Here is a 14,681-nt window from a genome sequence, read left to right as displayed (position 1 = left end):
TGCGCTGGGCCGGAGAGATCTTGGGGAGCCTCCGACAGTGGCTTTCTCCCCTCTCTGCAGCTCTCCTTTACTTCCCAGCGCAGCGATTCACGAAGGCAGCCTCGGGGCTTTTGCTGAGTCGCGGCTGCCTCTGATGATGCAACTTCCTCTTTCCTCAGAGGCGGCGCGACCCAACAAAGGACCCGAGGCTGCCTTCGTGAATCGCTGCGCTGGGAAGTAAGAAGAGCTGCTGGGAGGGGAGAAAACCACTATCAGTCTGGGAAGCTGCTGGGCAGGGGAAAAAAGGGACAGCTGCTACTGGAAAGGGAGAAGGAGAGATGCTTCTGGGAGGGGAGGAGGGAAAGGAATCTGGGAAGCTGCTGGGCCAGGAAAAAAAAGGGACAGCTGCTACTGGAGAGGGAGAAGGAGAAGGAGAGATGCATCTGGGAGGGGAGGAGGGAAAGGAATCTGGGAAGCTGCTGGGCAAGATAAAAAAAGGGACAGCTGCTACTGGAGAGGGAGAAGAAGGAGAGATGCTTCTGGGAGGGGAGGAGGGAAAGGAATCTGGGAAGCTGCTGGGCAAGGAAAAAAAGGTACAGCTGCTACTGGAGAGGGAGAAGGAGAGATGCTTCTGGGAGGGGAGGAGGGAAAGGAATCTGGGAAGCTGCTGGGCAAGGAAAAAAAAGGGACAGCTGCTACTGGAGAGGGAGACGGAGAGATGCTGCTGGGAGGGGAGGAAGGGAAGAGAGTTACTGCTGGACAGGAGGAGGAGGGAAGGGAGAATGAAAAAAGGAAGGAAACAGCTGGCAGAGAGATTAGAGAAGGGGAAGGGGAGACACAGGCATGAGAAAGTAGAGAGATTGATGATAGGAAGGGGTCAGCAGAAAAATAAGCAGAGGGACAACGATGATAGATCTGGTGTAGGAGAGATAAAAATGAAGAGAGCAGTGAAGCTGGAATGAATCATGTAAATAGGAGAGAGGGGCACAAGCTGGATGGAAAGGGGAGAGGGACATAGAAAGAAGACAGATACCATATGGAAGGGGGAGAGGACAGATAGTGGATGGAAGGGGCAGATGCTGGATTGAAGAGACAGAGAGGGCATACGCTGGAAGGAAGAGAGTGAAAAAAAGATTGAAAGCAGAAACCAGAGACGACAAAAGGTAGAAAAAATAATTTTATTTCTATTTTGTGATTAGAATATATCAGATTTGAAATATATATCCTGCTAGAGCTGGTGTTAGACATAACTGGGGACTGCAAAACCCAGGCAGTGCTTCTTTAGCTTTCAGCTGGCTTAGGGCGCTCTCTGACCAGGGGGCAGTTGCCCTAGTTGCACTCCCCTAAAACTATTCCTGTCATGTGTTACTTCAGTATTCTGTTAGCATGATATTTCTGTGTAGCATTCTGTAATAATTTGGCTTGTTCAGTTTTCTTGATAGTAGAGGGGATATATGTGAAGGGGAGGGGAGACAGGGGTTTTGTTGATCCTTGCTCTGAATTATTTGTATTTATAAAATGACAATTCTACAGAATATTGTTTCTTTTTATACTTTAATAAAATACATTCAATATAAAATCATAACTGAGGCTTGTGTGGATGGGAACAGATGATTTGTGGGGACCGAGCTCGCGGAGATGGGGCGGAAACGGGATTTTTAAATTTTAGTCCTAGTAGTTTGCCGGTCCACAAAATAATTATTTTTTTTCTGCCGGTCCACGGGTGTAAAAAGGTTGAAGAACACTGCTATAGAGTGCTTAGTACTGTGCTATCAGAACAACTCTATGTATAATTCCAGAACTTATTCCACTGCAAAGCTGAAGAAAAAGCTACCTTTCGAAGGTGCCAAGGCTTCAATACGCAGAAAACCAACTCTTTTTTTAAGATAAATTTCATTCTACTTGAAAATGACAAAACTCCAACGTTAACTAATCTTGTAATAAATTTGTTTTCATACTCAATACAACCTACTTTAAAATTGCTTGGCATCACGATTGACAGAAGCTATAACATGCAACCCCAAATTAACAAAATTATAAAGACATCATTCATGACCTTGAGAAATCTGAGAAAAATCCGATCATTCTTCGAAAAGAAGCAATTCCTACTATCGGTACAATCTCTAATCCTTGGGATGCTGAACTACTGCAACATACTATACCTACCATGTCCTGCGACCATGTTGAAGCAATTGCAGACGGTGCAGAATACAGCCCTGAGACTTGTCTATTCACTAAAAAAATATGACCATATCACAAAGGCATACCATGACTTTCTTCCAATAGAAGCAAGAGTGAACTTCAAATTCTACTGCTTACTTTACAAGGCTATCAACGGAGAAAGCCCAATTTACTGGAATAACAGACTAAATCAATCCTCCTCAATCAGACACAGAAGAACCCATTCACTATTCTATTACCCACCATCCAAAAATGTCAAACGAAAAAAACTCTATGACAACTTAATAGCCTCCAAAGCAGCTAAGTTGGACAAACAACTCACCACTCTGTTATCTTCATCCACAGATTACAAAACCTTCAAGAAAGAAATTAAAACCATACTCTTCAAAAAGCACATTAAACCTATCCAGCTCAACAATCCTAACCCAACATCCAACACTCTATAAACCCTTAGTACTCTCTAATTTTTTTCTAATTACCAAACATTATCTAAAACCCATAATTATCCCTTAAAATTTTATCTCATCGTTTATTCTATTACTTCAAAGTTGAAATGTAATTCTTGTTTTTAGTTTGGATGTAATCCGCCTTGAACTGCAAGGTAATGGCGGAATAGAAATCACTAATGTAATGTAATAAATCCAGAAGAGAAGCAGGATACAGATCATACAAAATCTTCCCTGATTCTAACAAGGAGGTTGCTATGAGTGACCTCATATCTTAAACAAGAAAGGAAGTTGACACAAAATAATTTTGCAAACATCAATGAAATGAAAGATAAAAAGTACCTACAGACATCATTTGAAAATATAGAAACAGCTTATGGAATGTAAAGAAACAATATTTTTTATGCTAAACTAACCAGTGCTCAAAATGACAAGTTAACCATTTAAAAATTGACGATTTTAAGAAAAGTTTATTTGTCAACATTTTCAAGGACATAAAGAAAATTCATCTACCATTTTTTGTGTAATATTTTCAAAGGGGACAGCTATTACTAGGCATGGCCCTCTTTTACTAAGCCGCAGTAGAGGTTTCTACCGTGGCCTAGAGCACTAAACGCTCCAACGTTTCCGATGCTCATAGGAATTTTATGAGCTTCAGAGCAGCGTCAAAGCAATTAGCACTCTGGACCTTGGTACCAACATCTACCATGGCTTAGTAAAAAGGGGGATATATGAGAGTATTAACATTTATAATATTGTACACACTTTACCAGCTTGTTGTCCTGCTTGCAAAAAAGTGTACATCTATGCAGATATTCCACATAAATATGTATTTTATTAAATACTTATTTTATAATATTTTATAAAAGCAATTTCTTCCTTGTTAAACAGACTTTACATGCAGGTAAGGCTTTACAAAATTACCTCCTTGATCTTTTTTGCTTTTTTTTTTTTTAAACTTGTGAAGACCATTTTATCTGGATTTCAAGAAAGCTGTTCTTAAATAATCTCCACAGCTCCTTTTAGTTTCATTCTAGCAAATTTCCTCAATTTTTATTCCCTTTTTAAGTGCTAGTACAACAGTTTTATTTTGTTTGGGGCAGCAGTAAAAATTCACAGTAAATATATTTTCCCTACAAAATGGAAACCTGTTCAGTGAGGAGGATTTTACTCTTCCTGCATCTGCAATCACTGTTAAGTGCTTTGCTAGTATGTGCCTTGGATTGTTTGAGTCCATGGTGACCAACTGTCATACTGCTAGCAGATCTGCATGTTAGGCAGAGGACACAGACCTTGTGCCTATCAAAGAGATACACTTTCTTGTCACAGGCTGGGCATTTTCTGAAACATTTTGTCTCCACTGATATCATGAAGTTGGCAGCTAAACCTTTTTTTTAAAGAAATAATCTTGAAGAAAACAACTGCCACCTAAAGAAATTACTAAGGATTACTGCATTTCCAATGACTCAAAGTGTGATACCAGCTAGGCTGATGCTCCAAAATGGAAAAATAATCTGTGGAATTGATCTTGACTGGTCACTCAAGAGGCTATTGAATGAATTATTATTATTTATTTATATGCCGCCATTCCGGGGAGGTTTTAAGCGGCTCACAGCATGAAACCCCCCCAAAAAAACAGTACATACATACATTTTCAAATAAAGAATCTCAATACAATACAATGAAAGGCAGTACATACATTTCAGTAAAATTAATCAGAATAAGATAAAAATGTAAAACCATATAAGTAAAAGCATAAGGAATAAAATGCGAGCATAGTTGAAAATAGGAGAAAATGTAAAACCATTACGATGTCAGCCTATTAAATAATTGAGTCTTTAGTAGTTTCCTAAAATCTAAATAAGAAGAAGTTTCTAACATCATTTTTCCGAGCCAAGTATTCATTTTAGCGGCCTGAAAAGAGAAAGTTTTCTCAAGAAACCTCTTGTAGCGGCAAAATTTTATAGAAGGGTAAGTAAATAGCTGCACTCTCTGTATTTTTATTAAAATGACTCCAAGAAAAATGTGAGAGGAGATAACCTGGTGACAGACCAAATACTACTTTGTAACAAATACAAGAAAATTTAAACAATACTCTAGATTCCACCGGTAGCCAGTGTAGTTGTAGAAAGGAGTGATATGCTCCCATTTTTTTAACCCAAAGATGAGGCGAACAAGCAGTGTTCTGGACTACCCTTAATCTCTTAAGAATTTTCAAATATTACCCTACATATACAATATTACAGTAGTCAAGTAAACTTAAGATGGAAGATTGCACCAACAGCTGAAAAGAGGCCTACACTATGATCTGTCTAACCAAGCTACTTTTTGACCTGTAGCTTTAGCATCACCCAAATGAAGATTTGGAAAATGGTGATGGAATTATAAGTAGAGAGTCTCAAGGAAGGAAGGGTTCTGCCTTTGTTTCTCTGTCTGGATCTTGGATTCTGTGCTGTTGTGAGGCCAAAAATGAAAATTGAGAATGTACAAGCCTGAGTTCAGTGCTGCTTATAACAGTGGCAGCAAAGACTTGTGAAGAAACTCTTAAATTCTAGGAGGAATAAGAAGGAAAAAAGTATAGAATGCTCATTGAGGAAGAGGATCCTGATCCTATCAAGGTGGGTGAAACAATCAGAAACTGATCAGTGTATTCTGGGAGGTTTAGAACAGTAATTCTCAACACATGGTACACGTAACCCTAGGAGTACGTGGTGTGGGTCTCCTGCCCCCCTTCCCCCAGCGACATGCCCCCCTCTGCTGAAGAGCCTTCACGTCCACGCAATTGGGAAGCTCCTGTCTGCTCCACCCACTTTGACACATTTGCATCAGAGGGGCAGTATCAACAGGGCTTCACGAGTGATAGACTCGAAGGCTCTGCGTCAGTTAAGCTAGTGCCAGTGCCGGGCTTTGGAAAGACTCCGGACTCTCTGACAGGCAGCGTAAGAGTGATGGAGGGCTCTTCATCGCTGGAGTTAGCTTGGTGTGGCACGGACTGTGGGGCCACCCTGGCTGAGGTCCGATAAGGTGGCCCCACAGAGTGGATAGTGATAGCATACCTGGTTTTAAGAAAGGTATGGACAATTTCCTGGAGGAAAAGTCCATAGTCTGTTATTGAGAAAGATATGGGGGAAACTACTGCTTGCCCTGGATCAGTAGCATGGAATGTTGCTACTCCTTGGGATTTGGCTAGGTACTAGGGACCTAGATTGGCCACTATGAGAACGGGCTACTGGGTTTGATGGATCATTGGTCTGATCCAATAAGGTTATGCTTATGTTCATATGTTAGAGAGGCAGAAAGAGGAAGATTAGAGGAGGAGAAACAAATGACTTGCTGGGGAGGGGGGGGGAAGGAGAGAGGGAGTGATGCTGGACTGTAGGGAAATGGAGAGAATTGGTAAAGCTCGCTGGTTGGATGGAGGAATGCTGGACATGGATGGAGGAGAAGGGATATGCTTCTTATGGGATGGAGAGGAAGAGAAGAAAGAGGAAGAGATGTACATGGATGGAGGAAAGGGAAGGGGGAACTGAAGAGAAAGGGAAGTTATGCACTTGGATGAAGAGGAAAAGAAAAGAGAGGATAAAGTGGAATGGAAGAATATAGAGAAAAGAGATGAACATGACTGAAAGGGAAAAGGAAGATGGGAAAAGATGCATATGGATGGAGGAAGGGAGGGGCATGAGCTTGGGACAAAGAAGGGAGGGAGGGAGGGAATAGAAAGGAAGAATTGTTGGGCATGAGTGTGTGAGTAAGAGGGAAAGAAATGGTGCACATGGGGAAAGGAAGAAAGAGGAAAATTGTTGGGCATAGAGAGAAAAGAGTGAGGTAGAGATGTATGGGGAAGAGAAGGATGAGAGGGAGAAATGTTGGATATGGTCGTGGACAGGGAATTGGGGGACAGATTGAAAGGGATGCAAGGGGGAGGATGTTAGACATAGTGGTGGAGGGAATAGCGTGAGAGATGTAGAATTTGCTGGAGAGGGATGATAGAAAGAGAAACATACCATAGCATACTAATTCTTGAATCCTGCAAATGTCGGCTGGAAATCATTGCAGCTTACATAATATTAGAAATGATACAGAGGTATTGGCTTCATGCATAGGAGTTCATTATGATAGGTCAGTGCAGAGATGTGAATAGATGAGTTTTCAGTGCCTTCCTGAATTGGAAATTTATGGTAAGCTGACGTAAGCTGCTTGGGAGTTCATTCCAGATTTTGGGTCCTTGGAATTCAAAGGTGGTCTGAAGGAGGGAAGTTGTAGCTTCCAGCGTTGAATTGTTCTTGAGTCACTGAATGACTGAGACCTGGATAGGAGAAGTTGGGCATGGGACTGGTGGGCAGTGGTGAAAGATGCTGCTCATGATCTGGTGGTTGAGAAAGGGAGAAATGTTGGATGTGGCAGTGGAGGGGGGGGAGATGCACCATGGATCTCTCTCTCTCTCTTTCCCCACTCCCCTTGCAGCAAGGGAAGGAATGGGAGAAAGACAGATGGACAGTGAGAAGGGAAACATGTTGCCAATGGGGGTGGAGGAGAGAGGAAGAAAAGTTGGACTCATGGTGGGACAGAGAGAGATGTTGTTTGGGGAAGGGAATGAGATCCAGAGGAGAGGAAGCATGCAGGAGGCAGAAAGAAAGAAATGTTGGATGCACAGTCAGAAGGAAGTGCAACCAGAGACTAATAAAATCACCAGACAACAAAGGTAGAGAAAATTATTTTATTTTCAATTTAGTGATCAAAATATGTCAGTTTTTAGAATTTATATCTGCTGTCTTTAATTTGCACTATATTTGTCTATTTTTTTGTAGCTATACCTGAGGTGACATTGCATATTTTAAAGTCATCTACCTTGACATCTTTGAAAACCCCCAAATGATAATTAACATTTTCTCTGTGTTCAGTGTGCTTTGTGTTTTTTAATTTTGTAGTTACCATTATTTATTCTTAATAAGATTATATTGTGTGTATATGAAAAATGAATGGAAGAAATTGCATTACAATTAGTACTATTATTATGGGGGTTGGGTCTGTGGTGGAGCTTGGGCAGGGGCACTCGGTTGATATTTGTTAGACTTGGGGGGGGGGGGGGTTTCTTGGCTTGAAGAAGTTGTGAAACACTGGTTTAGAAAATGTATCTGTACCAGAATAAAAATATCTCTAATATCCTTTCTCTGGAAGCATTTTCGTATCAGGACAGAAGGGCTTCAAGTCTTACCTTTGTTCTGGGTGAAAAACATACCATATAATAGCATTAGATGAATAATTCACATGCATACAGAAAAAAGATGATAACTTACTGAGAAAGTGATGAAAGAAAATCATAGTGCTTCAAGGTTTCTGCCAATGTATCAATAGCTGACTCTAAAGTCAGAAGGAGCTCTATGACAAAACCCTATAAGAAGCAAACAAAGTTATACTGCATAAACTGAACACTAATAACAAAATTAAACCCATCAAATGCATAATGATATCATATCATAAGGGATAACATCTGTTAATTCTGGTCTCAGTAAATGCTTTTTACAAAGTTAGGAAGAAGTTTATTGATAAAGCAACACTGAACAGACTTGGCATGGCGCTGTGTTTCGGCAAAGGCCGCCTGCTTCAGGGGTCACAGAATCTTATAGAGTGCTGTCAAATTGTTTGGTATAGTGATATCAACATAATTAAACCTACCAAATGCACAATGAAATCAAATCATGTGTTATAATATTTGAAAATTCTGGTCACATAAATGCTGTTTCCAAAGTTAGTTTATATTTATAAGAAAAACAATGCACAATTATAATTTATACTTATTAAAAAGGAACAAATAATCAGACTTCGAAGAGAGGGGAAGGGATTACTGTGATTTTTACTGTACCCTGTATGACATTTTTTGATAGAAATTGGTCTTTGAATTAAATTGATTCATATCAGACATCAAGGGTTAGAAAAATATTTATATAGAATACAAAGGGGAACAAAGAAGACTCACTCCCCCCACATATTATGAAAAAATTCTTCAACATTTTTGGCAAATACATCCACCAACTAATCTCTTCCTCACTAGAGAAAGGGACTATACCCCAAAACTGGAAAAATTCAACCATCCACACAATACCCAAAGATGCAAAAGGGAATCTCAACGATTCCAGTAATTTCAGGCCAATAGCAAATATTCAATTTTTAGCAAAAATGATGTAAAAAATAGTTTTTAATCAAGTTTCAGAATTCATAGAGAAAATCGGAGCATTATACTCTCACCAAACAGGATTTCAACAATATTATTCAACCGAGCATTCTTTAATCGGCCTGACATCCTCTGTATTATATTTTTGGGATCAGCATCAATCAGTTCTCCTTATATCCTTAGACTTATCATCAGCGTTCGACACCATTGATCACTATCTTCTCTTACGCAGACTAAGATCTATGGGAATTTCGGAAGTTGTTCTTCAGTGGTTTCAATCATATTTTCACAAATGTTCATCTAAGGTTACATTTAACAACTCTTCGGCAAGGATAACCTCGATAAACTTTGGGATTCCGCAAGGTTCAATTCTATCTCCACTATTATTTAACATATTCCTGACACCACTGCTAACACTCAGTCAGTCAATTGGGTTTATCCCATTTGCATATGCAGATGCCGTACAATTGCGCAGACAGAGAAATCACAGCAATCAATGAGAAACTTTCTAAAATATCAAAATGGTTACATGATAATAAATTGGCCCTCAATACATCCAAAACCGAGACTATGCTCTTTCCGTGTAAACTTAAGGTTTAGATTAGATTAGATTAGATTAGAGAGGGGTAGAAATTAGGAGCCAATCTAACCATAAACACAACTAATCTTAAAGTAGTTATTAAGGTAAAGATTCTCGGGGTCATATTAGACCAAAAGCTTAACTACCACGACCAAATTAGTTCACTGGTAAGAACTTGTTTCTACAGATTAAGATTAATCAGATCACTGTCTGCGTTCCTCGATAAATCATCATTAAATATTTTAATACATTCCCTAGTCATTTCTAAAATTGACTATTGCAATGCCCTATACAAAGGGACTACCTTAAAAGAAATACGTAGACTACAAATTCTTCAAAACACCGCAATAAAAATTATCATGAAAAGAAAAAAATTTGATCATGTAACTCCACTGTTAAAGGAAAATCACTAGTTACTGGTAAACCATAGAATTACTTACAAAATAGCTTTATTCACACATAAAATACTAGTAAATAAAGCCCCAGCAATTTTAGAAAGATTTCTAACACTATACATTCCTGTAAAATCTCTAAGATCAGAAGATAAATCTCTGTTAGTAATTCCCTCATTAAAAATCATTTAAGGGGGGTCACGTGACGCTATGAGCCGCTGAAGATGTGTCTTACATCGGCTCCGGGCCCCAATCCACTAAACTACACTTCAGCAAGCGAATTCCTCATCCTGGCTGGGTCTCCTGGAAATGCCCAACATCAGGGCATCTATGGAACAATATTTGACCCGGTCACAGGAGACAGCGCGATCAAAAACAGTGCGAGCAAGAAAACAAAAATCGATCTTGGGTGCGGCCAAAATGGCGGCCGCATCGGGGAAGTTTTCGGACACAGCCCTGACTGAAATAAAGACGGCGGTGGCTCAGGTGCTGGGTCCGCAGCTAGAAGCATTGGCTAACAAAATGACCCGCCTGGAACAACTGTTAACAGATACAGCGGCCCACACAACAGATCTAGAGCAACAGGGTGTCAGCAGCGGAGGATAATATAAATTCACATGAAATGGATATTGCTGCACTACAAGAAACAGTGCATCGGCAGGCTGAAAAAATTGATGACCTGGAAATAGGTCACGACGCAGTAACTTACGCTTTCTGGGTGTCCCAGAACTGATCCCTGACACGAGATTGCCTGCGGAGTTGGAAGGCTGGCTGGAAATGGAATTCCCGGAGGCTATGGAATCCAGCTCTCTATGTTTGGAAAGGGCCCATCGCTTGGGAGCAAGGCCTGCTCAGGATGCTAGACCACGAGTGGTGATAGCTAAGTTCCTGAACTACAGACATAAAGCGGCAATATTGCGCCAATACCGGGCTAAGAAAGATACCTTGATGATGCGAGGATCAGCTATTCGTATTAGCCAGGATTACTCAACGGCCCTTACTGACAAGCGAAAGGAATTTTATCCTCTCTGTAAGCGTCTGGTGGAACTTAAACAGCGATTTTTGTTTCTCTACCCAGCTATATTGAAGATTCAACATGAGGGTGCTTGGCACTCCTTTTCAGTGGCCTCTGAAGCAGCCGACTACATCAACACTCACCTGAGCTCTCCGGTAGTCCCTCCTTGACGAACTTAATATGTAACTGTATTGGTTATTGGCTAGGATGAACTTCATTGACTCTATTCTAGTATATGTTTCTGTGTTGAAGCTTTCACTTAAGTAAAGTACGTTCTGGTTTGTTAGAAGGATTGGGGTTCCGTTAGTATCTTCCCGGGCCTCTTGCATATTCCACAGGGGATATGCTATTTGGGAGATTTGGGAATGTGGGGGGTTGGATTGGGGATGGGATGGGAACAGCCTTGGGGAAGAAATTTTGCTTCAGATTTTGTTTTTCTTTTGGGTTAGATTAAGTATTTCCTTACTGTATTTGAATTTGCCTCTGCTGCAATATAATAGGTACTATACTATATACGCTTGGGTGAGGCTGGGCACCTGGGCGTGGTTTTGGGATATAATTGTCAACATGCATACTATATCGGGTGCCCATGGGAGATAGCACACTTCGAATTGTCTCTTGGAATGTTGCTGGTATAACATCACCGATAAAAAGGTCCAAAATCCTGCAACAATTGAAACACCACAAGGCTGACTTGGCCTGTTTACAAGAGACTAAATTAACTGCTGAGGAACATGAGAAATTGAAGCGGGGATGGGTTGGTTCTGTTTTTTATGCATCTTCCTCGGGTAAGCGGGCTGGAGTTTGTTTGCTGATTCGCAAGGGCTTGAAGTGTGCTGTCACCACTTGCCATCAAGATGTTCAGGGTAGGTCCTTACTATTACATATCACTTTACAGGGTACAGACTTTAGATTACTGATTACATATGGGCCTAACATTTACTCAACAACTTACCTTAATTCTTTGATTACTCTAGGACTTCAGGACACTTCTGCTCCTCTTCTAGTGGTTGGGGATTTCAATCAGGTCCTGGATGCTTCTCTTGATCGCACTGGACCAACTAGGTCACCAACTGCATCTGACACTAAGGGGCTACCCTTTCTGTGTAAATCGCTGGGCATGGTAGATCCTTGGCGTCTACTTCACCCGTTTGAACAGGATTATACTCACCAATCTCGAGCTCATGGAACCTTTTCCCGTCTGGACTATATACTGATATCTGAATCATTATTCTCTCGAGTATCTGAGGCAACTATAGGTCCATTAGCCATTTCCGATCATTGTCCTATTTGGTTGGATGTGTCCTGGAGTGCTCCCCCTTTGGGGTGCTTCTGGTGGCGATTTCCTTCATATCTGAAAGATGATCCTTCCTTTCAGGCATATCTGCATTCTTGTTGGGAGGATTTCTTGAAGACTAATGGACAACATGTACCCACTCCGGATCTCTTTTAGGATACGGCCAAAGCAGTACTTAGAGGGGCGATAATTTCTTATGTAACAGCTCGCCGCAAAAGAATCTCCCACGGTATTATTAGATTAGAGAAATAATATTCACAATTGAAAGCCCGATATATCCAAGCTCCTTCTCGCTTGCTTCGTGAGGACATGCATTCAGCACAAGTAGCTTTGAATGCTTTGTTACATGATCGGGTTAAGCGTTCGCTATTTTACAGAAAATACAGATTTTATCATTTTGGGAATAGAACAGGTAAATTGTTAGCTACGCTGACTAAGAACTGGCAAGACGATCGCTATATTTCCCGGGTTAAAACAGGACCTCATTCTTACCATACTAAACCAGCAGACATTGCTGAGGCATTTTATCAACACTTTTCTAAATTCTATGCTAGTCCTACTACCTATATGGGCCCAGATGTCCTCGATTATTTGGAGGACGCGGGTATGCCTAGATTCACAGACCTGCAGAGATCAGTGTTGAATGGACCTATTCAAGGCACAGAGATCCAGAAAGCAATCAAACATTTACGCTCATATACTGCCCCGGGGCCAGACGGGTTTTCCACTGAATTTTATAAACTGATGTCTTTGCAGGTGTGTGAATTTCTTATGGGCTACTACACAGTGGCATTGGAGAAGGGATCCTTTCCATCCCATGCCAACACAGCTACTATAACTTTGCTCCCTAAACCGGGTAAACCTAAAGATGAGGTTGATTCTTATCGTCCTACATCCCTCCTTAACGTGGATATAAAAATATTGGCTCGTTTATTGGCTAACAGATTGACTCCTCTCTTACCACATGTAATATCTCATACACAGGCCGGATTTGTCCAGGGCCGACACTCGGTGGTGAATGTTCGGAGGGTACTGTTGGCAATGTCCAGAGCTCAACTTGCATCTACGCCGGGCATTCTGGTCAGTCTAGACGCTGCAAAAGCATTTGACCAAGTAAACTGGTCTTATCTTTTTAAGGTATTGGAATACATGGGAGTGGGGGGCTGATTTTGGTCAGCTTTACGGGTGTTATACTCTTCCCCAACAGCTTCACTCTTAGTAAACGGTATATTGACACAAACATTTATAGTAGGTCGGGGAACTCGTCAGGGATGCCCTTTGTCCCCACTACTTTTTCTTCTTTACCTAGATCCTCTTATACGTACCATATTGAAGGATGATGTTATAGTTGGGTTGAAGGAGGGCTCTTCTCAACTACTGGGTGCTAGCTTTCGCAGACGATATCCTACTCACACTAGCTCAGCCACATCGTTCTCTGATGCGTGCTTTAGAAATCCTGGATGAATTCCTCTTATATTCTGGACTGACGTTGAATAAACAGAAATCACTGGTACTTCCTCTGCAGCCCTCACTTTGCGACTCTTGGCCAGGCCCCTTTCCTCTAGTTTGGGCGCCATCTTCCATTAGATATCTGGGTATCCTTATACCAAGGGACTTAACTACACTCTATTCACATAATGTTTTGCCATTGCTCTCCCGAACTGAACAACGATTGCAGGCCTGGAGATCCTATCCATTGACACTAATGGGCAGGATTGCTTTGTATAACATGATGATGATCCCACAATGGCTCTATGTTTTATAAACTTTGCCCATTTTTTTGTTACGTAAACATCTCCGGCAACATCACCATTCATTGTCCCGATTCTTATGGGGGGGTAAGAGATCCCAGATCACTCTACACAATTTATCTTTACCTACCTCTCAAGGAGGTCTGGGACTATTACATTTGGGGAGGTTTAATGAGGCTTGCCTGATCCGGCATTTGAATGACTGGTTCTGTGGTACATCCTACTTTACGGCCACGGAGGTGGAATGTTTAGCATTCGCCCCCTACCACTTTAGTTACCTATTACATGCTCGTTGCCTTCCCAAACGGGAGGACAACTATGGAGATATGTTTCTCCTCCCCCTGCGTAGGCTTTGGAAGACTATCTGCCAGCGTTTGGCCATTAGATATGATACAACCCCATGTCTCCCGGTGTCTGGTAATGGAGACTTTCTCCCGGGAATGGATTTGGGTGCCCAGGCCTGGTGGACTGGGAGGGGATTATATTATTTGTTTCATGTATTACAATCTAATGGACAACTACAGTCCTTTCAAACGTTATGTGACTCTTCTATTCTAAAGCCTGCTGACTGGTTCAAATATAAACAGTTACATCATTATATCAGTACCTTGTCGGGTCCCTCATTGAGTGGTGCCCTCCAGGACAAATTGTCAGAAGCCTTTTGTTTAACTGCTCAGGAACCCATACCTTTACGCTCACATTACCGATTTCTACAGGACTTGGCTGGAGAATTGGACTATGCCTCATTGGTCTCCAAATGGACTCAAGACTTGCAGATTAACATATCAGTGGAAATGCTAAAACGGAGTTTTTCAATGGGTATGAAACTATTGATCTCTGTAGCAGAAAAGGAACGATATTACAAGTT

General features: G+C 41.2%; 1 protein-coding gene across 8 annotated transcripts in view; it reads right to left on the bottom strand.

Moving 5' to 3' along the window:
* Positions 1 to 14,681, bottom strand: part of FRYL (FRY like transcription coactivator) — a 768,252-nt gene that overhangs the window by 164,513 nt on the left and 589,058 nt on the right. For all 8 annotated transcript variants that reach the window (XM_033945802.1, XM_033945793.1, XM_033945809.1 and 5 more), the window contains one exon: positions 7,904 to 7,998. In XM_033945802.1, the coding sequence (XP_033801693.1) occupies positions 7,904 to 7,998 (95 nt within the window). The remainder of the gene's footprint in view (positions 1 to 7,903; positions 7,999 to 14,681) is intronic.

The sequence above is a fragment of the Geotrypetes seraphini genome, chromosome 1 (assembly GCF_902459505.1).
Source record: "Geotrypetes seraphini chromosome 1, aGeoSer1.1, whole genome shotgun sequence".
In the NCBI taxonomy this organism is placed as follows: domain Eukaryota; kingdom Metazoa; phylum Chordata; class Amphibia; order Gymnophiona; family Dermophiidae; genus Geotrypetes; species Geotrypetes seraphini.
This window is presented reverse-complemented; position numbering and strand designations above follow the sequence as displayed.